The 25,959-nt window shown below is 35.1% G+C and overlaps 2 protein-coding genes across 2 annotated transcripts; one reads left to right on the top strand and one right to left on the bottom strand.

Moving 5' to 3' along the window:
* Nucleotides 1-463: 463 nt before the first annotated feature.
* On the top strand, nucleotides 464-19,314 carry LOC141633430 (uncharacterized). Its single transcript, XM_074445904.1, has 3 exons — nucleotides 464-920; nucleotides 17,936-18,590; nucleotides 18,722-19,314. The coding sequence occupies exons 1-3, from the start codon at nucleotides 612-614 to the stop codon at nucleotides 19,003-19,005; spliced, it is 1,248 nt and encodes a 415-aa protein (XP_074302005.1). The 5' UTR covers nucleotides 464-611; the 3' UTR covers nucleotides 19,006-19,314.
* A 585-nt stretch (nucleotides 19,315-19,899) lies between these two features.
* Nucleotides 19,900-25,959, bottom strand: LOC141633429 (autophagy-related protein 8C-like). The gene is made up of 6 exons (XM_074445902.1): nucleotides 25,857-25,959; nucleotides 25,680-25,743; nucleotides 21,028-21,083; nucleotides 20,873-20,925; nucleotides 20,298-20,416; nucleotides 19,900-20,206 (listed from the first exon to the last, which is right to left on the bottom strand). The coding sequence occupies exons 2-6, from the start codon at nucleotides 25,714-25,716 to the stop codon at nucleotides 20,112-20,114; spliced, it is 360 nt and encodes a 119-aa protein (XP_074302003.1). The 5' UTR covers nucleotides 25,717-25,743; nucleotides 25,857-25,959; the 3' UTR covers nucleotides 19,900-20,111.

The following is a 25,959-nucleotide window of genomic DNA, read 5'->3' as shown; positions in this document are numbered from 1 at the left end:
AACTATCTTCGCTTAAATCTGTTTTGTAGAATTGTGCCCTATTTTCATCCTCCCTCATAGTTGATTTGTTTTTTTGTGCCCTAATCTCACCTTCACTCATGATTATTATTTTGAAAATAATGGTCTGTAACCCTAAAACTCCAAAACCGAGAAAAGAAAGCCTCGTAGATGACAACTTACAAAAGAAACTAAAAGAAAAAGATTTCCCACCACCGAAAATGAGGAGAAATCGCCTCGAGATCAAGGAAGATCAGGAACGGCGTCCAGTTGGAACCCTCATAGGCAAACCCTATAGAGATTTTTCCCCATCCTGAATTATGACAATTTGTAAGCTTTAAAATAGCGAGAAAAAAGAAAAAAGCGCGTTAAAAAAATACGAAGTAAAAAAGCAAAGCAAAAGCCAAAAACCATGTGACATTGCGTATGCATGCATGACAAACCAAAACACACACACAGCTCAATCATAAAATCTCCCATTTCTCTCTCTGTCTCTCCTTATTTTAGCAACATTCTTAAAAAAAACCCAGCTCAAACCTCATAAAAACCCCTCAAACTCAAACTAATTAATTAACTAATCAACCCCCCATTTCCCCAATTCTCAATTAATTAACATGTTAACCATCAGCAACAGCGAGGGAGGCGGAGACGCAGACGGTAGCGGGGAATTGTTAAAGAAGGGACCGTGGACGGCAGCGGAGGATGCTGTGCTGGTGGAATACGTGAGGAAACATGGAGAAGGGAATTGGAACGCGGTGCAGAGGAATACGGGGTTAAGGCGGTGTGGTAAGAGTTGTAGGTTGAGATGGGCTAACCATTTAAGGCCTAATTTGAAGAAAGGTCCGTTTTCAGTTGATGAACAACGGCTTATTATTCATCTTCACTCTAAGCTTGGCAATAAATGGGCTCGCATTTCTCAACATGTATTTTTCTTCTTCTTCTCTTTAATTTGATTTTTTATTGTTTTGTTTATTAATTTGATTTTTCCTCTGTTTTTTCTTCATGTTTTTTTAATGGTTTTTGGTTAATTTTATTGTTATGAATTTGAGTTTTTTTTGAAATGTGAAAATGGGTTTTGGGATGTTTTATCAGAGTTTGTGCCTCCATTTTTTATTGTTTTGTTTACTTGATTTTCCTCTGCTTTTTCTTCATGTTTTTTTAATGGTTTTTGGTTAATGTTATTGGTCTGAATTTGGGTTAGTTTTTTTGTTGAAACTAGTTTTAAACCCGTGCAAAAAAAATGCACGGGCGAGACGGGCGTGTGTCTTTTAAAGTTATGATATTTTAAACGATTTTATTGGATATAGCGATATACCATTGAGTTTATTTATGGTATAAATATATACTAAATTTAGATAGAGGATAATAATTTTGGGATAAGTATTAAAAATAAGGGTTTTTTGTGAAAAACTACCTTTTATTTAGGGGTATTTGTAAAAATAATACCTTATGTTATTTTTCTTGCTTTAGACTACCTTTGTTTTCTCTTTTTTTTGGTCAAAAACTACCTGTGCCGAAACTATGGCGAGATTTGATCGATTTAGTGACATTAACCTATCCCACATGACTTTGATAACATCAAACAACAATAACCAACTGCGTCCAACCCACAATTTAACTTTACATAAGCAAAATTTATGTTTTCACATTTCAGTAATACTACGAACATCTACTGAAGTAAACCGTAAGTACATTACGACTTCCCAAGATCGTGCCTAAGCAAGATTAAAACATAAAAGAGTCAAGGGAGATAGGTTTAAGCCGGAAAACTGACCAAATTTGTCTAGATTCTTAGCGTATGTAGTTATTGACCAAGAATAAAGAAAACAAAGGTAGTAGAAACAAAAAAAAAGTAGTGTAAGGTAGTCTTTTTATAAATATCCCTAAATATAAGCTAGTTTTTGACAAAAAAATCCTAAAAATAAAGGGAACAGTAAAATTAGAATAAAAAAATATTAGTTTTAAGCACAAACTATTAATTCATTTAACTGGGCCGGGTATACAACTTAATCCAAAGTCCATTATTATACTCTATAGCAACTCATTTATAAAGATCCGCATATCTCATACTTTAAAACCCTAAAGCTCCTTCACCTACGACACCGTTTTCTACATGCCTCTCTCATACCCTTCTTCGTTCATCAGTTCATCACTCCATCATCTTTATTGAAATCTTAAACCCAATCAGCCAATGTCATTTACATCTTTAATACAATCTCCAAGTTTTTTTTTATTTAGTTTTACAATTTCTTAAGCACAAATGATATTGGTATAAGTTCTATTCCTAAATAGTGATAATCTACAACCTTTTTTTCAAAACCAATAAATATTATTGTTGTGATTTTTTTCCCGATTTTGATATTATTTTCTCTTAATATCAGTGTACTTACGTATACAGTTTCTTATGTTTTTTCTTCATGTTTTTTTAATGGTTTTTGGTTAATTTTATTGTTTATTAATTTGATTTTTTATTGTTTTGTTTATTAATTTGATTTTTCCTCTGTTTTTTCTTCATGTTTTTTTAATGGTTTTTGGTTAATTTTATTGTTATGAATTTGAGTTTTTGTTGAAATGTGAAAATGGGTTTTGGGATGTTTTATCAGAGTTTGTGCCTCCATTTTTTATTGTTTTGTTTACTTGATTTTCCTCTGCTTTTTCTTCATGTTTTTTTAATGGCTTTTGGTTAATGTTATTGGTCTGAATTTGGGTTAGTTTTTTTGTTGAAACTAGTTTTAAACCCGTGCAAAAAAAAATGCAGGCGAGACAGGCGTGTGTCTTTTAAAGTTATGATATTTTAAACGATTTTATTGGATATAGCGATATACCATTGAGTTTATTTATGGTATAAATATATACTAAATTTAGATAGAGGATAATAATTTTGGGATAAGTATTAAAAATAAGGGTTTTTTGTGAAAAACTACCTTTTATTTAGGGGTATTTGTAAAAATAATACCTTATGTTATTTTTCTTGCTTTAGACTACCTTTGTTTTCTCTTTTTTTTGGTCAAAAACTACCTGTGCCGAAACTATGGCGAGATTTGATCGATTTAGTGACATTAACCTATCCCACATGACTTTGATAACATCAAACAACAATAACCAACTGCGTCCAACCCACAATTTAACTTTACATAAGCAAAATTTATGTTTTCACATTTCAGTAATAACTACGAACATCTACTGAAGTAAACCGTAAGTACATTACGACTTCCCAAGATCGTGCCTAAGCAAGATTAAAACATAAAAGAGTCAAGGGAGATAGGTTTAAGCCGGAAAACTGACCAAATTTGTCTAGATTCTTAGCGTATGTAGTTATTGACCAAGAATAAAGAAAACAAAGGTAGTAGAAACAAAAAAAAGTAGTGTAAGGTAGTCTTTTTATAAATATCCCTAAATATAAGCTAGTTTTTGACAAAAAAATCCTAAAAATAAAGGGAACAGTAAAATTAGAATAAAAAAATATTAGTTTTAAGCACAAACTATTAATTCATTTAACTGGGCCGGGTATACAACTTAATCCAAAGTCCATTATTATACTCTATAGCAACTCATTTATAAAGATCCGCATATCTCATACTTTAAAACCCTAAAGCTCCTTCACCTACGACACCGTTTTCTACATGCCTCTCTCATACCCTTCTTCGTTCATCAGTTCATCACTCCATCATCTTTATTGAAATCTTAAACCCAATCAGCCAATGTCATTTACATCTTTAATACAATCTCCAAGTTTTTTTTTATTTAGTTTTACAATTTCTTAAGCACAAATGATATTGGTATAAGTTCTATTCCTAAATAGTGATAATCTACAACCTTTTTTTCAAAACCAATAAATATTATTGTTGTGATTTTTTTCCCGATTTTGATATTATTTTCTCTTAATATCAGTGTACTTACGTATACAGTTTCTTATGTTTTTTTTCGCTTCTCGATTTCTCAAAAAAAAAAAAATTATCTATTTATCATATATTTATATGATTAATTTTTTAAAAATTTAACTAATTTCTTAAAATATATAAATGCCAGATTATTAAGGATATATTTGTTTTCAAACTTTGGATCGAAGTGGTTTAGTTCTAGTTCAAGTACAAACACACTTGATAAACTAAATTTATTTTAATCAAGTTTTTCCTTTTCGTTTTTATTTTTCTTTTACAAAATTTTTAGGTACATGAATTTATTATTTTTAAATTTTAATTTTATTATTTATAGGAAAGAATTATACTATAAATTTCAATTTTATTTACTACTATCACAATTTATGAAATTAAATGAATTGTATTTACGTTGAATTGTATTTATGTAAAATCTGATACAGAGTAATTGAATAGGTTTGAAAACATGGGGGGTCCTACCTAAAAAAAACTTTTTGCAAGCCCTAAAAATCAGGAGCCAATGAGAAGCCAAGAAAAAACTTGGCTTTTATACTATGTAGTTGCTTTTTTTTTTTCTAAAACAAGTACACTTAATCGCATCACAATATAAATTATAGAAAGAGGAGAGATTTGAATCTGGGCCACAATACTTCGGCCTTACCACTACACTTCAATTTTTTTTAAGATATCTTCGGTTTTCGAATGTTTTATCAAAGTTTGTGCCTCCATTTTTTATTAGTCGAGGTAATTTAATGGATTTGTTTTATTTTTCTTTTCATATAATAATACCCTATAGTTCTACAATAAATTATCCCGGCTTCGATTTTGGTCAATAGCCCTCCCTAAAAAAAAGATTAGACGACTTTTGATTGTGATGGATGAAGTATCTAATAAGATTGTTATGTAATAATATAAGCGGTATATAATACTTGTACGTCTCATTCATTATAAACTCGGTTTATATTGACCACCTCGTAGATGGAATTATTGTATATACCATGTTACATGTTTTTATATGGGGATTATTACGGTAATTTCTTTCCTAGGAGGAAATTCTCTAGTTGAAATATGTGTAGAAATGATCAGTTCAATGTGTGTGAGTCTATTAGTGGAAATGTACAAAATAACGCGCGCACGGTAGAGAACATAGACAAAAATAGTTTAGATTGTTGCGTAGGATTTTGCAGACATCTTCTGACAAATCTGTAAACATAAATTTAGAGTATCTTGATTGCAGTAATAATTACAGATGAATACTTACGTGGAGTAGTCATTAGATCTGATAAGGAGATTCTTTGAAATCAACAAGAAGATAAAACTTCAATCTTTTGCCTTCTCCTGCCTTCCTTATTCTCTAATTCTCTTCTTGTGTGTTTCTCTTAATGAATATGAATTAGGTTAAGACCACAAACAGGTGTAGCTTTTATTATATAGGTGGCAGGAGGGGCATAATTAGATAAGTGGGCCTAATATGTTAATGGCCTGTAAACATTAACCGTAATCCACTTAGTCTATTACTCCGACTAAAAACCCGAAACATCATATTTAGCTATTATCTATTAGAGTGACTGACGTCAGTAATTAGGTCCACATAATAGAGAATTAATATGATAATTCTTACATTCTCTCACTTGGACCATATTACTGACCTAAACATAATGTCACATGCAAACAGAGTCATAAGTCGCGCAGAGAACTAAATGAATACATAATGGGTTTATCTTAATTACCCTGATCATTCCGAACAACTGGTTGCGTCATGGCGGAAACACTACTATACAAGAGAAGTGGTCCTTCCATATACTACGGACCAATCATTTAGAATAATCAGTCTATACAAGGAGCAAACATAATCCCCGATAATGTCCTTGAGGAAAAAGGACTGATTCTGTTAATCGTGCAATAATAATGTATACAATAACAATAATACGATACAGAAAATCGTTCGGAAACCATCATCATAAGAAAACATAAGTTGATTAATCAAAACATAAGTGTCATCATTACAAAACACTAGCATGATCCAAACACAAACGAAAAGCCTTAATGATTATCCTCCAGACCCATATCAGTAGCATGCTTTAAAAATGTCTTTGGAGGTAACCCCTTAGTTAAAGGATCTGCTATATTGGCACTAGTCGTGATGTGCTCAATTGACATAGTTTTTTTTCCGAACTTCCTCCTTAACTGATAGGTATTTCATTTCCATGTGTTTTATACCTTTAGAATACCTATCATTCTTCGAAAAGAAGACAATTTGCGGCATTATCACGAAGAAATTTTCAGTGCCTTGCAATGGAATTCATAATGCTAATCCCGAAAGAAAGTTTCGCAACCATAAAGCTTGAATAGTAGCCTCAAAGCATGCTACAAATTCAGCTTCCATAGTGGATGAGGCATTAATTGTCTGTTTAGCACTCTTCCAGGAGATTGCCCCCCCCCAGCTAAAGCAAACACATAACCAAAGGTGCTTTTCCTTGAGTCCACACATCCTCCAAAATCTGAGTCGGCATATCCAATAATCTCAAGCTAATCAGTATGTCTATAAGTGAGCATTTTGTCCCTTGTTCCCTTTAAGTACCTTAAAACTTTCTTAGCCACACTCCAATGACCCATTCCGGATTGGTGATATCGACCCAACATACCCACCGCAAAACTTATATCGGGTCTTGTACGGACACTGCGTACATTAAGCTTCCAACTAGAGATGCATAAGGAAAGTTTTTCATGGCATTTCGTTCTAGTTCAGTCTTAGGACACATGCTTTTGAACTTATCCCCTTTCGAATAGGAACATCATTGGGATTACATTTTACCATGTTAAATCTTTCTAAGACCTTCATGATATAGGCTTTCTGAGACAACCCTAATGTCCTTTGTGATCTGTCTCGAGATATTTCCACCCCGATCACATAGGACGCCTCTCCCATATCTTTCATCTCAAAGTTGCTTGATATGAAATCTTTAGTTTGATGTAATAGTCCCAAATCATCGCCATGCGATGAGTATATCATCGACATATAAGACCAAAAATGCAAACTTACTCCCACTGATCTTCAGGTATATACACTGATCAACAGTGTTTTCTTGAAACTCAAAGGAGGTGATGGTATTATGGAACTTAATATACCATTGCCGAGAAGCTTGCTTAAGCCCATAAATGGACTTCTTTAATATACAGACTTTGTCCTCTTTGTCATCAATAATGAAGCCTTCAGGCTGAGCCATATAGACTTCTTCTTCCAAAATCCCATTCAAGAATGTCGTTTTCACATCCATTTGATGTAGCTCTAAGTCAAAATGAGCTACTAAAGCTAAAATGATCCGTAAAGAATCCTTCTTAGAAACTGGAGAGAAGGTTTCATTATAATCAATGCCTTCTTTCTGATTAAAGCCTTTAGCTACCAGTCTGGCTTTATGTCGTTCAATATTACCTAAGGAGTCGTGTTTGGTCTTAAAGACCCACTTGTAAACTGACCTTATGACCTACTAGTAAATTGACCAACTCCCAGACCTCATTCTTAGCCATAGACTCCATCTCTTCTTTCATGGCATTAATCCATTTATCGGAATTATCACTATTCATAGCTTGTGAAAACGTAACCGGATCATTATCCACACTAATGTCAAATTCACATTGATATACTTCATAGTCATCTGAAATAGCTGGCCTTCTAGGTCTTGTGGACCTTCTTAATGTTGTTTGGTCTTTGTATCAACAACCTCAGTGGCGATGTTATCATTCGGGAGTGGAGGATCATCAACATTAGGTTCCACAATATTGACTGAGTCAACATTATCATTATGTGGAACTTCATCAATAGAAATTACGACAACGCAAAAATTGATTGCTTCAGATTAACGCAATGGCGAGATCTAGGAAATCAACTAATAATAATACAAAAAAATCTCAAAAAAAAACAAAATGGAAAGCAAATCTTAGTAGAAGAGGAACTCTTAGAATGAAGTGATGAAGATGTTCAGCTGAATGATAAGCCGGCGGCGAGATGTCTCCTTCCCTATGATCTGGACCTTGATCTGGATGAGCCTGTGACAGTGGAGGTGGTTCAGGAAGGATCGTGGACGGAGGTGCTCTCCAGGAAAATTAAGAAGACAATTCAAAAACCGTCGGAATCTGCTAACCCTAAGGTATTACTTCAACTATCTGAGGAAGATGTTGCTTCTGAAATTAATTACTGGAAATCGTCTGTCTTCTGTTATATTCTTGGCGCAAGTCCCCCTTGGAATGTTGTTGAAGGTTTTATTAAACGCGTTTGGATGAAATTTGACATTGATAAGGTTTCATTCATGCCTAATGGAATCTTCCTGGTGAGATTTAAGACAGTCGAGATGAAACAGAAGGCTCTACTGTCTGAACAGCTAATGTTTGATAGCAAGCCTGTGATTGTGAATGAATGGAAGCGGGATTCTGAGCTAGTTAAGCATGACTTAGAGTATGTTCCTATTTGGGTGAAACTTTCTGGGCTTGAATTGAAGTTCTGGGGTCAGAATGCTCTGAAGAAAATAAGTGGCCTAATTGGGGAATATATTCGATGTAATGATGCTACGCAACAGAAAACCTTGCTGAACTTTGCTAGGGTTCTGGTTAAAGTTAAACCTGATCAGAATTATCCTAATAGCATTGAGTTTTTGGATGAGAAAGGAAAAGTTCAAAAGATTAAAGTTGGATATGACTGGTTGCCAACAAGTTGTAAAGGGATGGGGCATTTGGCGGTTAATTTTAGGAAACCTTCTCCTACTACTAATACTTCCAAGCCTAGAGGACCCAAACAAGTGTGGAGGCCAGTAGCTAGGAACCAGGCTCCTACTCGTGCACCTGCAGCTGCATCTGCTCCAGTAGCTCCTTCCCCTATTGCAGCTACCCAAGTTCCTACCCCTGTTCCTTCTCCTATGCTGCAACCAACTGTGATTCTAACTGAGAAAACCCCCTCAGTTCCTTTTACCCCGGCTAGAATTCTTACAAGGCTGAACTCTCAAAATTACAAGAAGGATGGTGGTCCAAGTAAAGCTTCTTTTATGGATACTTTCAGTGCTGCAGTTCAGAGATCAGTTCAGATGGCCAAGGGAGGAATCAACAGTAAGAGTGCTGTAATTGCTAGAATTGTTGAGGAAGGTTCCACCTCAAGAGTTGGTAATGGATAGGTTTGGTTTCTGGAATATTAGATGACTAATAGCCTTAATAAGCAAAAGGAAATAAAGTGGTTTTTCCATTCTAATAATATTGGGCTATTTGGTTTGGTTGAAACTAGAGTTAAGAGTAATAATTGGTTAAAAGTTAGGAATAATTTATGCTCTAGCTGGGCATTATGCACTAATAATAGTCTTCATAAAAATGGTAGAGTGTGGTTACTTTGGGACCCTAATTGCTTTGATGTTAATGTTGTGGATATTACTAGCCAGACCATTCATTCTTTTGTTCTGAGCAAGATGACTGGTAGGAAGTTTTGGTTTACAGTTGTCTATGGCTTTAATCATAGTGCTGGCAGAGAGTTGTTGTGGAATAAGTTGAAGGAGTATGATGTTTCTTGTCAGGAGGCTTGGGCTGTGGGGGTGATTTTAATAATGTTCTGAATTATAATGAGAGGATTGGGTCTGATATTACCTCTGCTGAAATTGCTCCCTTCCAGGATTGTGTTCAGTGGTGCCAGTTGCAAGACATTCCAGCTACTGGCTCTTTTTTCACTTGGAATAATAAACAAGGGGTGGAGTCTAGAGTCTATAGTAGAATTGACAGGATGTTGGCCAATGCTGAATGGATCTCTAATTTTCCTGAGGCTTTTGCTAACTTCTTGCCTGAAGGGCTTTATGACCATTGTCCTTGTATTGTTCAGTTTGATTCCTTGGTTAGTAGAACTAGAACTCCTTTCAAATATTACAACATGTGGTCTATGAGTTCTGAGTTTGATGGGATTGTTAGAGAGGCTTGGAATGAGCACATTGTTGGGACAAAAATGTTTCAAGTGGTCTCTAAGCTAAAACTGTTGAAGAGGGGGCTCAGGGCTCTCAACAAGAGGGATTTCAGTGATATAGAGAATAATTGTTCAATCACTAGTATGGCCTTGACTGAGGTGCAGAAAAAGCTTAGGCTTAAGCCTATGGATCCTGAGCTTATTGCAGTTGAGATGGAGATTGCTAAGGAGTATGCTCAGCTACAAAAGGCTAAACACATGTTCCTTTTGCAGAGGTCTAAATCTGAATGGGCTACTGAAGGAGATGATAATACAGCGTATTTTCATGCTAGTATAAAGAGTAGAAGAAGTAGGAATAAAGTACTTCAAGTGGATGATATGTCTGGAAAGACTCCAACTGAAGGGCAAGGTATTAATGATGCTTTCATTGAGTATTTTACTCACATTCTGGGGTCCAGTAAAGAGGTTATTGATGTCCATGTCCCAACTGTAAGGAGAGGGGTGCTGGTTTCTGATGAAATGCATGTTGTTCTGCTGAAACCTGTAACTGCTGATGAAATCAAGCTGGCTTTGTTTTCCATTCCAGGGACCAAAGCTCCTGGCTATGATGGATACTCTAGTCAGTTTTTTAAAGATAGCTAGGATGTCATTGGTGTTGGTATTACTGAAGCTGTTATTGATTTTTTCCAGAATGGTAGGATGCTCAAGCAGTTGAATAATACGGTTTTGACTCTTATTCCTAAAGTTGATAGACCAACCTCAGTTACTCAATTCCGTCCCATTGCTTGCTGTAACACTCTATATAAGTGTATAGCTAAAATTCTGAGTTCTAGGTTGGGTGCTATTCTTCCCCTGATCATAAGTCCTAATCAAAGTGCCTTTATTAAAGGGCGAGATATTGTTGAGAATATCTTGATTTGCCAAGATTTGGTCAGGCTTTATGGTAGAAAAGCTTGTTCTCCAAGGATGTTGATTAAAGTGGACCTTCAAGCCTATGATAGCATTTAATGGAGGTTCATCAAACAAATGCTTGAGGCATTGTGTTTTCCTGACAGTTTTGTTCACTTGATTATGAAGTGTGTGTGTACCCCTTCCTTCTCTTTGGCTCTTAATGGGGATTTCTTTGGTTTCTTTAAGGCTAAAAGAGGGATTCGCCAAGGGGATCCACTATCTCCCTTGTTATTCACAGTTTGCATGGAGTATTTGAGTAGGGTGATTTCTGTGGTGCAGGAAATGGATGGTTTCAAATTCCATCCCCTGTGTAAACCTCTGAAGTTATCCCACCTTTGTTTTGCAGATGATCTTCTCCTTTTTTGTAAGGGTGAGAAGGATGTGATAATCATGCTGTTGAGGGCTTTTGAAACTTTTTCAAGAGCTTCTGGTTTGTGTATGAACCAGAGCAAGTCTAGTCTGTATAGCAATGGTGTCCCTTCTGGAATCATGTCTGAAATTGTTCAGTTGACGGGAATGGTTGAGGGACATCTTCCCTTTAGATATTTGGGGGTTCCCATTGCTTCAAAGAGACTCTCCGCCCTTGAATGTGCAAAATTGGTTGATAGGGTTATTGAAAGGATTAGAGATGTTGGGACGAGGAAATTGTCTTATGCAGGCAGGTTGGTCCTTGTCAAGTCAGTTCTGCGTACCTTGCATTGCTACTGGGCAAGGATTTCCATTCTTCCTGCAAGTATCCTCAACAAAGTTGAAGCCTTATGTAGAAGTTTTCTCTGGCAAGGTAAGGAATCTGCTAATTCTCCTCCTTTGATTTCTTGGTCTACATGCTGTAAAAGTAAAAATGAAGGTGGACTGGGGATTACTGATTTGAGGAGGTGGAATAGAGCAGCATTGGGTAAGTATATCTGGTGGATTAGTCACAAAAAGGATCACTTGTGGGTCAAATGGGTGCACTCAATTTACATCGAAAATTCTGACTGGATGTCTTATATTCCTAAACCTTACTCTAGCTGGTCCTGGCGCAAAATTTGTGCTGTTAAGGATCTTCTGCAAGAGGGATTTTATGGACAGTGGTGGCTTAAGGAGGGTAATGCTTACTCCATTCAGCAAGGTTATCATTGGCTGGGTGAAGATGATGTACCAAAAAGTTGGGCAAAGTTTGTTTGGAATAATATGAGTTTACCAAAGCATTGTTTCATCGGATGGCTTGTTGCAAATGAAAGACTCCTCACTAAAGATAGGCTCCAGCATTTCCATATTAACTCAGATTCTATATGTTATCTCTGTGGACTGGTGGATGAAGATCATAGGCATCTTTTCTTCAACTGTAGTTACAGCAAAAGGTGTGTGAAGCTGCTCTCTCTGCGTGTGGATATTATTATTCTCACTGTTGATGTCATTCAATGGTGGATTAAGTTGAGAATACGAAGTTTACTAAAGAAGAAGATACTTGCAGCTCTCTTACAAGGACTAGTTTATAAAATATGGGAAGCTAGGAATCATTGTAGGATTGAGTTTGTCATAGCTAGGCCTGAGTTTATAGTTTCACAGGTAAGGAAGGAAGTGATGAGCAGGGTTGATTTCATATGTAACCCAGCTGATATAGAACGTATTAGGCAGTGGTTACACTAATAGTTTTTGATTAGTGTGTTGTTGATGTAATTGGACGGTTCAATTGGTTTATTAATATACTTACATTTTACCAAAAACAAAAAAAAAATCAATAGAAATTGGAGGCAAAGGAACTGGAATTGCCACCCTAACCTCATTGACGACGACATCCCTTACCTGATCACTCCCACTAACTTCGCCATTCTCAAGGAATTTGGCATTTCCGGTTTCAACAATTCTTGTCTTGTGTGTAGGATAGTAAAACCTATACCCTTTGGACTTTTCTGGATAGCCGATAAAGAAACCACTAATGGTTCTAGGATCAAGCTTCCTTTCATGTGGATTATAAATGCGTGCCTCTGCTGGGCATCCTCATACATGTAAGTGTTGAAGACTTGGTTTCCATCCTTTCCACAGTTCAAATGGTGTCTTTGAAACTGCTTTACTGGGAACCCGATTTCCAACATACACAGCAGTCATAAGGGCATGCATCCACAACTTCATGGGTAGAATGATATTACTCATCATTGTCCTCATGACCTCTAATAGGGTTCGATTACGCCTCTCAAAGAACACCATTCATCCATGGAGAACCGGGAGTTGTGTACCGAGGGACAATACCCAAACTTTCAAGGAGTTTTGCAAAAGGACCAGGATGTTGTCCTGATTCATCATATTTGCCATAATATTCACCACCCCTATCGACCTTACGATTTTCACTTTCTTTCCCAATTGCCTTTCCACCTCCTTAATGTAAACCTCTAAAGCGTTTCATCGATTGAGATTTTTCATGCAAAAGGTAAAGATAACAATAACGTGAATAATCATCAATAAAGGTGATGAAATATTTCTCTCCGCTCATGGAGGGAACATCAAATGGACCACATATGTCTGTATGTATAATTTCTAAAAGAGCAGTGCTTCTTGTGGACCCATTCTTGGTATGTTTGGTTTGCTTACCCTTAATGCATTCCACACACGTCCCAAAATCCGTAAAATCAAGAGAAGGTAGTATATTATCTTTAACCAATATGCTCATTCTTTCTCTTGAAATATGGGCCAAACGTTTATGCCACAAGAAGGAGGAACTTTCATTAGACCTTCCACGTTTCGAACTAACATTATTATGCAGGGAAACATTATGAGAAACACAAAGAGATTCTGAAAACAATTTATCTAAATAAATTCGATACAATCCGTTTTCCAAAATTACAGAACCAACAAAAATATTGTCTCGAAACATACTGAAACAACCTTGTCCAAAACTTAATTTAAAACCATCATTATCTAACTTAGAAACTGAAATTAAATTGCGTCCGAAGGAGGGAAAATAAAGGGTATCCTCCAACTTCAACTTGAATCCAGTGCTTAATTCCAAGCTAAACCTTCCAATGGCTTCTACGGAGGCTTTATCTTTATTCCCCATGTATAGGGAGGCCTCATTTGGATTTATGGTTCTTGTCCTAAGGAATCAAGACAAGGAATTCGAAACATGTACATTAGAGCCTGAATCTAGCCACCATGTATTAGAAGGAACTTCAACATAATTTGATTCGAAACATACAAAAGCCAAAGGCTTACCCTTCTTTTCGAACCAATTCTTACGCTTTATGCGATCATTCGAAAGTGCCCAGGTTTCTTACGGAAAAAAAAACAACTTTCCGCTTCTTGATATCCTTCTTTATGCCAGATCCAGATAAGCTTATCGAAGGGCGGACTTCATGCCCTTTCTGTTTCCAAACCTACCCTTAGATTTCCCGCTTACATGATGCACATAATGTGCCAGGATAAGCGGTACTTTTACTTGAGGCATCGGCCTCATCTTTCTGTTTGATTCTTTGCCGCTTCGAACCAGTTTATTAGTCAATTCATTAACACTCCAAATTTCCTTAACAGTGTTGTAATGAAGATGGAAAGCATCAAACTTATCAGGCAAAGAGTTGATGATAAACTGGGTGAGGAACGGATCCTCAACTTTCATGCCCTGTTTTCCCAACTTAGATGCCAGATTCGTCATGTGTAACACATGCTGCTGCATGGTGGTTACACTCTCATTATACTTAGCAGTGGTAAGTTCAGACATAAGCCTTCCAGCTACCGCTTTATCGGTAGTCTGAAAGCGTTCCTTAATGATTTCCATGTACTTATTGGCTGTGTTACAGCCTGTCTCCGAAATAGAGGACTTAATGTTTGGTGCAGTGGTAAGACGCAAAGACTATCAGATTTCTTCCACCAGTTATACTCTTCAAGTACTTCTTTACTCGCATCGGTCGGGTTCACCGGAGCCGACCCGGTAAGCACTTGATCAAGTTCAAGGATCCCTAAATAGAACTCGAGATGTTCTTTCCATTCTGAGTAATTAGTACCATCAAGTTGTGGAACAGCTTGGACACAGTTATTGAGAGAGCTTTGCAACGGTACTGCATTATGAACAATGCTCAAAACAGGCTTTGAGTTTAACACACAATAGCAATTATGACTAAAACTTGAAACTTAAATGAGTAACTCATAAACATTCATCAGGCAAGTATAGTATCTGTGGACAACCTACACATGCTTAATTACATAATAGAGTATACTCTCCTTAATGAGTGTTTCACTTTAATGTCAGGCTACCTGTGGGTAAAACCTTAATACAAGTTACTTTACTCTCCTTAATGGGTGTTTTACTTTAATGCCAGGTTACCTGTGGGTAAAACCTTAATACAAGTTACTTTACCCTATTAGATGCTTAGTCGGAAATTCACTACATAATTTGAGTCCACTGTGGCGAACCTCAACCTAATGTGAATGTTCAATATGGTTCCATTATGAGATTTGATCGCGTACGAGATGAAATCACTGTGGTGAATTTCAACTTGTCATAATGCGAAAGTCTCTTACATTCGATATCAAATGATATATTTACACAAATAATATGTAGGCTTACAACAACAATATGATAATTATATTAATTTATGTACTTAATAATATAAATATCACACGAGCATACATAATCAAAAATAAGGTATCGTAAACTATAATGCGAGAAGGTACTTTTTCATGCTTAAGAGCTTCGATCGAGTGAAACATTAGCTCGATCGAGAACTATTACAAAAAAAACATAATTTTTAACCAAAAACGTCCTGAAACTCAATGAAGACGCCAGAATTAGGCTTAAAAACGCTAACCCTGTTGTGCAGTCTGGTTTAGAACACCGTTTACACTCGAAAAACATTATTATAACATCAAAATCCGACACTCAAAACTGATGAACAGTAACTTTCTGCGTGAACAGTGCGCGTGAATAGTGCTGTCGGTGAACAGTGTAGATGTGCGATTAAGAACCATAAACAATAAAATACAAACATCATACGAATTGAAATAACGATTAGGACATCATAAGAATTGAAATAATGCAATTACGGCATCATAAGAATTGAAATAATTCAATTAGGGCAGCGGAAACAATCATAATCAAACGAGTAAACAATCAACCATGAATGAAAATGATAACATCATAATTAAACATTAATTTCATTCAAAAAACATAATTGGAACATTAATCAGAACTATAACTGCAATCACAATCCTGCTCTGATACCACATGTAAACATAAATTTAGAGGATCTTGATTGCAGTGATAATTACAGATGAGTACTTACGTGGAGTAGTCATTAGATCTGATAAGGAGATTCCTTGAAATCAACAAGAAGATAAAACTTCAATTTTTTGCCTTCTCCTGCCTTCCTTATTCTCTAATTCTCTTCTTGTGTGTTTCTCTTAATGAATATGAATTAGGTTAAGACCACAAACAGGTGTAGCTTTTATTATATAGGTGGCAGGAGGGGCATAATTAGATAAGTGGGCCTAATATGTTAATGGCCTGTAAACATTAACCGTAATCCACTTAGTCTATTACTCCGACTAAAAACCCGAAACATCATATTTAGCTATTATCTATTAGAGTGACTGACGTCAGTAATTAGGTCCACATAATAGAGAATTAATATGATAATTCTTACAAAATCTTCTGCACGCACTGTATTTGGCGCATATTCACAACTGTACTATTCCTGTTGTTGGTGTACTGAGATTTTAGTGTGGTACTTTGTTGGAATATCCTTACATTTTTGTTATTTTTGTCTTTGCAAATTCTAGTACTTGAGTATTGGCACGTTTTTCTGTCTTTTGTTACCTTGACATCTAAATTGTGGTCCTTCTAATGCCAATTACCATCTTTTCTATGTCTATACCTTAAAAAGGCATAGTAACACACTAACACCAAAGAGAAAACGTATTACGTCACTTATTATTTTAATAGCTTGATTCTCATGGTGATTTACATTTCCGAGTGGTGCTATGTCCGTCTTTAAAAATTGTGATTGTTTTGGTTGGCAAAATGTAGGTTTATATGTAGACTTCTGCTTTGCACATCATATATTGACATAACTAGTGTAATAAAGGGCAAATTATATCCTACTCCCAGGAGTAGGGAGTAAGATACACTCATGGTAGTTATGGGCAAAAAAAAAATTTTAAAAAAAAAATAAATAAACTACCCACTACATTTTTAACAGTACCTTACTCAATTTATCAAATTTAAAATCCTACTGAATTTATTAAATTCGTAGTTTTCTTTCATCTATTTGTATTCGAGTTTTATCAAATTTACAGTTCATAATCATCAAATTAGACCGATATTCGCTAAACTCAAAGTGAATATAACAGTGTCATAAAATGAATATCACATTACATAACACACGTTCATCAAATTACACTATCATAATCATTTAAGTCAACGTGAATATAATAGTATCATAAGGTGAATATCACACTAAATACTACATATTCATCAAATTATATTATCATATTCACTAAAATCAAAATGAATATAATAGTGACTTATGATGAATATCACATTTGATAAGACATATTCATCAAATTAAATTATCATATTCACTAAATTCTGAGTGAATATGATAGTGTCATATGATGAATATCACAATCGAAACCACAAATTTAATCATAAATAATGAGTGATAAAAAAAATAAAAACTCGATTTTAATTATGCTATTATACAACTTTTAGGGTTTAATGTAATTTCAACACAAACCCGATAAATTAGAATTTAATTAATCAAAACAGGAAGTAATTTTAATACATACCTGATAAGTTAGAATTTAATTAATCAAAACTCGAATCAAGATTAAAAAACCACTGTATTGGATGGAAAATTAAATTTTATGGACGATTTTTTTTTGATAGAAAAGGAAGAATAGTTTGAAACAGAAGAAAGAAGAGTTTATAGAAAGTGATAACTGTACCATACACCTGGGTGTATGGTATAAGAATTGGTAATAAAGAGTGTTTTGAATTGTCATATGCGAAGATCAATAATAGGTTGACAATAATATCGTAAATTGGAGATGTGGAAGTTGTACATAGTTTCGGAGTTGGGACATGTATAATTGTATCTTACAACTAATTTAGACATATAGTGACGCTCACGGCTCACATATATTTCGAAGATAAGATGATATTCATATTAACGTCTTAATTTATGGTTTCTTTGTGATATTTGAGCAGTTGCCCGGGAGAACCGACAATGAAATCAAAAACTTTTGGAACACACGAGTAAAGAGAAGACTACGACAAGGCCTATCATTATACCCGAATCAAAACCATTCAAATCCAACCCAGTCCACAAAAAGCCCACCACATCAACCACTGGTGGCATCTCATTCTTCCTACAAACAAACATCAAATAGCAACAATAACACACTTTCCCTCTTCAACCCTGTTTCAGTACCCTCTTCATTTTTCTCCTTGCATCCTCCTGCTCCATTTCTGCCCCCTCAGTTCTTGAGGGGCTGCCCGAGTACCTTTTTGGGTCATCCTTATCCCTCGCCATCACAAATGAGTGTATTCCAGCTTAGGCCAGGTGGGTTTGGATTTGATTCAGGTCAAGTACCTCCAGTTCGTTTTGATTCCGAAGGTTTCAATTTTGATAACCTCAGTAACTTTGAGCTCCCTTCAAACCAAAATGTGACCAGTGACGAGGAGATGGTAGATAAAGTGAAAGTTGATAGTGATAATCCAAATGTGGGTCGGACCAAGAGCGGGTTGTTGGACGACTTGCTGCAAGAAGCACAAATCAAGGTGGCAAATCGCAGAGTAAAGAGGGAGAGAAATGATTGTGAGCTTCAGTGGGACGTTTCATCCTCTGATACTTTTTGCACCGGTAAGAACCATGTGATCATAGGCTTATTGCATACACGCTCATTTCAAGTCATTTACATACGATCTATTGATTCATTTGTGCGGAGTATTAGTTATGAGAATAACTCTTATCCTCCTGGGATATTAACACAGGAATGAAATCCGAGAAGCCAGAGGACAAGCGATTGAACTTTGGGAAGGAAGTGTTACCAGACATTCTTGACCTTATCCCGACGCAAGTTGAGTCTCCTGAAAGTTGCCATGGGGGTGGCGAAAATCCAGTTGCGCAATCAACCTCAGTTGTTAGTATAGATGATCAGATACGACAGGGTGCTCAGCCGCCTCTACCTGTTTTGAGTACCTCCGATTATGAAGATGATGGTGACGATTGGAATCCAAGGTGCTATACGTGGGATAACTTGCCCACTATCTGCTAATGTTATTCTGTTACACATTATTAGACCATGGTATTATTAATTTAAGGTTTAATCTTAATTGTGAAATCAGCTCTCTCTGCCTGAACTCGACCTTCGTAAATGTCGCAAATACCGCTTCAAGATGTTGTCGTAATCTTCTCAAAGTCCCCACTCAGATTTAATATCTTATACATGAAATCGTAATTTATTTAGAAAGAGGTTACAGATGCTAATTTAATTCTACTCTGTCTGAATCATTTACTTTGGTAAACAGCATCATCAACATTTTTTCTTTTGCAAATTGAAAAGAATGAGGTAAATATTTGATAAGAGGTTGGTTTGTCTTGTTTGGTGGGGGTTTGAATTTACATTTTTTGGGTGAAGCTTCCTGAGCAAAATAAGTCGCTTAGATCGCCACAGATTAGGTCAATTTCGATCAAGTTCAATGAACAAGCCTCCAAATAAACTTGTAAACCGTACTTCCAACATTGAGTGACTGACAAACATTAACAAATTATTTTGCAAATAAAACGATACTTCTATTTGCTTTACGAAATCATCATACAATGGTAAGGACTAAGGAGGTTGCTTTACGAAATCATAAGCTAAGGAGCATGCTTCTCTATTGGTTCAAGTTGTATTAGAAATCCATTAGGGCTAGGTTAGCCAAGAATCTAAGATCAGCAAAGACTCAACTTTGAGTCTCTCCACACCATTTAACATAGTGTGCTTTCCCTAACCCAGCTCAGTTGTATGTAGAGAGTAAATATAAAAGGGAAATCTAAATTGGCGTACATGCCTCCCAACAAGGAAAATAGATCCTTCGATTTCTCTCCCACCTCAATAACATGTATGGAAATCGAGTAACAGGATAAGAATGAAGGTGGTGAGTACCCAAATAAACATGTTAAGGAATGGCACTGAACAGGAAATAAAATAAAACAATTATTATAGAGGAGACAATTTAACATCCACAAAGTCAAACAAATAACGTAAGAACTTCGAAAGAAAAGCATCCGAGGAACCGGTGGCACTAACCACAATCTTGATTGATAACTAGCATAGACTATATACAACTTTGGTCTATTTCTCATAGAGCTTATTTACACAACCCCAGCAGAACACGCTTAAAGGTCCCCAAAGGTATTCTCACCGCTGTAGGTCATGTAGAGAAATCCATCTTCATCTTTGTGCTCCTCATAAATGGCTGACATCATAGCAGCTGGGGTACAAAATAGAAGCATATCATAAACAAGATTCGAGTAGAAAATGGGGGTGAATTGGTTGCTAAATCTAAGTATTCCTGTTCTTACCTGTAGGTGGTAGAATGTTCTTCACAAAAATGAATATGGCCTTTTCGGCACTGAGCTTTATCCTCTTCCTAACCACATAGACAAACTGGCCGACACTTAGGTCAGCAGGAACCAGGTACCTACAAGGACAACAAGGTGTCAGACGAGATTCAAGTGACTCATCACACCTGATTTCAATATATATGACACATCGGTTAGTTCCACATCATATTGTTAATGTGATCTGATATGGATAGTGAACGACCCTTTCATGTTTCCTAGATAAAGGAATCAATGCAAAAGATTTTACAATAATTTCGCATGGCTCTCCTTGGTAGTCTCTTAAGTGAATCAACTCAAATGCTCTCACAACAGATACAGAAAGTAGTCTCTTAAGGGCTTAAGGCAGCTAAGCATTTTAAACTATAAAGACTATCAATATCCCACTTAACGATGCTACAGAGAAAAGGTAAACAATTCAGGATGCATAGCTGTAGAAGCTACATACAAGTACTGCGAACACAGTTACAGAAACACAGCATACTAGCAAAGCAATTAAGCCATTAATGAAATCACAATGAGAATATTGTACTCACTTCTTCTTGTCAATATCGGGGATGTCACTTTTTTCAGCCTTCTCCACAATAACCTAAACAAAACCCTCAAATAAGTTTAAGAGGGACACACAAGTACTAAGAAAAAATCACCATTCAATTAAAAAAGAGAGAAGGTATAAGAGAAAATATCATACAGGGATTCTGTCTGGGTACTTCTCCCTTATGCGGGCAGCTTCCGCCTGCCTGCGTTCTGTCGTGCAGCAGAATCAAAAATATTAGTCACACTAGTTTTAGACCCTTGCAAAAATATGCACGGGTATATTTCATGTAATAATAAAGTAATACGGAGTATGATAATAAAGTAATATGATAATAATAATAATAATAATAATAATAATAATAATAATAATAATAATAATAATAATATATTTTATAATTATGCCCGTGCAGATAGAATTTTACGGGATTTAATATTTAAAAACTTGAATAAATAAGGTACTAATAAATTTATCATTTGAAAAATTTAAATAGTTTTGAAACTCTTGCATTTACATATAGAAGAACTTTATTTTCAAACTAAAATCAGAAATATTAGAAGAATTAATGAAATGAAGAAAATAATGTACATATATACCGTAAACACAGAAAATGCAAAGAAGGAGAGGAATGTCAATGGCACTGGGCTCCGGAGCCACAAATGCGATTTTGGTGAATATATTTAACATGGACGAACATGAAAATAAACGACAATATTAGACATGTTAAAATATGACCTATTTTTTTAGGATCAAGCACCCGTAAATCTTGACCCGCGACCCAAAATGACCCTGAATCCGAAATGACGTTATTCTAAGGTCGAAAATCGACCCAACCCGTTCAGCCCGATGGGTCAAAAATAAATGAAGAATATTATTAAAATATTAATATTTTTATTTTATATTCGAAATAATAAATATAAAATACAGTATATTATTTTTATATTTTTAATTAAAAAATTTATTTAAACGTCAATTTTATATCATTAAATAATAAAATAATTATTAAAATAATGAATATAATAATATTATTAATATTAAATATATATAATTTAATTTTAAAAAATGTTTTTCGGCTGGAAAATGGTAAACTAAAAGACGTCATAAACTTTTATCTGACCCGTATTTTGACCCTAATCCGACCCAAGACGCGTATAACCCGACCTGTAAGGCCCGACTCGAGACCCGACCCGTTTGACAGGTCTACACGACATTATTGTCCACTACGGTAAAACAAAAAATGCAGAAGATATAAAGCTCAATCAAACAAAATAAGCCCAAATTAAAATATTGACCAACAATATTACTTATCTAGGAGATTCCTAACCTAAAAGCTCACACTTAGGCCGCCTCATTCCTTCATGACTCCATCTCACCTCATCTCCCCATCTTGTTCTTTTTTTTCTTAAACTCTTTACATCCTTTTTTTGGTTTTTGCAATAAAAACTCTCTCTACATCCGGAGATCATTTAATCTTTCATCCCTCATATTACTCAACTTAAACAACCTTTTTCATCTCTTCTCATTTAATGCATAAAAAAGCTTTTCGATAGACCAAATTAACAATTCTATTTAAAACTATAGGATCAGAATTGAAGTTTTAAGTTAATTATTAAAGAAAACAATTAGAAGAAATTCTTGTATGCATGCTCCAAAATTTATATTGAATTTTTTTTTATATTCACTTGCATGTATTTTAAAGTGTATATATTTTTTTTCAATTTCTACAAATTTTATATCAGTAATTTCAAATTTATTTATTTTTATTGTCGTTCTATATTTTGAAGTGGTTGTAAATATTTTTTTTGGATATTTTGTAAATTTGTTTCCATTGTAATGTATCTACCTCTAATACAGTATAAAGATGCATTTTCATAAATTGTAGATTTACCTAAATTTGGATACTTCATACAATATCTATATTTGAAATAAATTGTCAATTTTTGGGTTTGTAGTGAATTTCATAGATTTAATCTCATTATTATTTTTAATTTTTTATTTATTTTTATAATAAATAATTGAAATTCTAATTTTTTTAATTTCTTTTTTTTGTAGCTAATCAATTGGATCTGATGATAATTGTCTTTTTAAAAAAAAAACATAAAACTACGAAATTGAATTTGTTCACAATAGTAATTGAAGACAAAAAATTTCATATTCTGTTTTTTGAACTAAATCTCATCGATTTAATGATTTTTTAAATTTTTAAATATTTTTAGTTATGTTCATTTAGTAATTTTACAGATCTATTTAATTTTTTTATCTTGTTGTTTAGCACATAAATATGCCAAATTTCCCTTTTTTATGCATATACTATGTTTAGTTTATGATTTGATGTAAATCAAAACATTTTAATATGTGCATAGTGAAATTCTGAAAAAGGAAATGAAAGAGAAATTAAATGTGGGGGATTGATTTGAGGAGAGAGACTAATTAATTGTCATATAAATCATGGCGGGGTCCACATGTAAAATTTATCCCTAAATTCAGCGGCCAATGAAAAGTCACGAAATAACCTAGCTTTTATACTAGGTAGATATCCATAATAAGCAAGACAAACCACCTCAAAGCCATAGGGAAAAAAATGTATTGCTATCAATTAAAAAAATGATTTTTATAAAAATGGACGTCTTACCGTGGTAACGGTCTCTTACTTAAAAGAACAAAAATAAAGAATTTCTTTCAGCAATTCTACCTGAAATTCAGCCCACTAAAAGTCCGAGTAAAAGAAACGAACACATATAATATGATCCTTATTCACCTTTTTACTCTCACCGTCGTCCCTATCATTTGTTTAAGTTCAATTCAATTACCATAACAAAGAATTAAAAAAAATCGAAACGAGTGATAACTATTCCTCTCTACACAAGTTCGCCAAAAATTTCGGGCTCAAACACAAACAAAACACCACAATCAACTGCAATCAAATAACAAAAAATATCCGTCCCAATATTACAAAATAAAGTTTTCAACTTGGATGCAAATAAAGCAACAGATTCATTAATTCAATCGATCATTACTTTAAGAGAAAATTACAAATAACCACCTGTATTTGCGTATTTTTACAAATAACCACCACGTATTTCTGTTTTTACAAATAACCTCCAGACTTTTACGTATACTCCCCAATCACCCCCGTATATTTGACCCGAAACTCGTTTTTCTTATTTTCCGACTCTTTGATTTACGATTTATCAAAAATACCCATATTACCCTCATCGACTTATACACTATTACAATCTGTTAAATTTAACAACGGGCCTGGGCCACACCCAAACGGAGGAGAAAGAGTCCACAACATAGGCCCAAGAGGGTTCCACTCTAAAACCAATTGGCGATGGAGGGAGTAGCCCCTTGCCTTATAAAGTGGTAATTCTTCTCCTCTTTTATCAATGTGGGACAACCCTCACATGTGGAACTTTGGGTTTCTTCATACAATCCCAAATTCACACAACATATCTATCTTCCGTGAGACCCAAATCAATTGATTCATCTGGAACTTATTAAAATCCCCCAAATCAATTGATCCAATTCAATTGAGCCGAGAAAATCAATCAAATTTAGAAAACTCAATTCAGTTGTAGGACGAAAATCCTTCACAAAAAAGAGACTAAAAACGTTTACAAAAAAGGGGACTAAAACCGCTTACAAGTTACACCTAGGTCATAAATCGAAAAAGGGGGGAATTTCAAACCCGAAATAGCGAATTCATGAATAGATCGAGCTACGAATTATGGTGTTGAGATAGGCAGGTGTGGACTGATGTCTGCGGGTATGAAGAGTACAGCAGAGTGATGCTAAGTGCTGGTGTGGGACTCGACCATGGTGGTCGAATTGGAGCGGTGGAGCGGTGGTGGCGCCAAGGGGCTGCCGACAACATTACAGTGGTGAACTGGACTCGGGTTTATATCGAGCAAAATTGTTACTTTAAGGTGACGCTTATGGTGGTGAATTGTTGATTGGGTGGTTGATGGTGGTAGAGTGCAGGATGAGCTGGAGCTGGAGGGTTGAGATTTAATGAGCTGCTTCCGGCGTGGCGTGGTCGACGAGTGGTGTAGCAGGGTCGTTGTTGTGGTCTAATCTGAAGGAGATGGGAGGTTGAAGGTGGTTGAATATGGTAATTGGTAATGGAGGATTTGAGGGGATATCATATCTGGCTAAAGTTTCGGAAATAGCTTGAGAATTTAGAGTTTGGGGATAACCTGGGGAAAAGGGCATAGAATTACTCCCTCCCAGTCACTATAATGTTCCCCCTTTCTCGAAACGGATTATTCAACTAATGTTCCCCTTTCTATTTTTAGAAACTTTTACTCTTATTTTATTCATCCCTCTCTCCTATCACCAAACCCCACACAACTCTTTTACTCCTATTTTATTACTTTCCTTTATATTTTGGCCCCACAATTCTTTATTTAATTACTAATAATTCATCCCTCTCTCCTATCACCAACCTCACACAACTCTTTTACTCCTATTTTAATACTTTTCCTTAAGTATTGTGTCCATATCAAATGGGAACAATATAGTGACTGGGAGGGAGTATGTTGTATTTTTTGAGTTGATGAGGGTAATATGGGTATTTTTGATAAATCGTTAATTAAAGAGTCGGAATATAGGAAAAATGAGTCTCGGGTAAAATATACGGTGGTGATTGGGGAGTGTACATAAAAGTCTGGGGGTTATTTGTAAAAATAGAAATACTGGTTATTTGTAAAAATACGCAAGTACAAGGTGGTTATTTGTAATTTTTCCTTACTTTAATTATTCAAACTAAAATACTGTAAAAATAGAAGTGAAGAGAAATTAATTACCAAGAGGATGTTGCAGCTTGAAGGAACTCTCGGCCATATCGATAAAATTCAGAATTCAATCAAACTACAAATTAAATCAAAATTGATAGAATTAGGGTTTTACAGAAGTCGATAAACAGAATCAAATCAAAATCGGAAAATAAGAGAAGAAATTGATTGGAAAAATGATTGACTTACGAGATGAAGGGGGGAAGAACAAGAATGGATGAGAGAATTAGGGATTTGGAAAAAAGGGTATAATTATTATTCAACTTATAGTAGTCTAAAGTCCGTGACACTC

This window comes from Silene latifolia, chromosome Y (assembly GCF_048544455.1).
Source record: "Silene latifolia isolate original U9 population chromosome Y, ASM4854445v1, whole genome shotgun sequence".
In the NCBI taxonomy this organism is placed as follows: Eukaryota; Viridiplantae; Streptophyta; class Magnoliopsida; order Caryophyllales; family Caryophyllaceae; genus Silene; species Silene latifolia.
The sequence above is the reverse complement of the archived record's forward strand: the minus strand, read 5'-3'. Positions and strand labels throughout refer to the sequence as shown.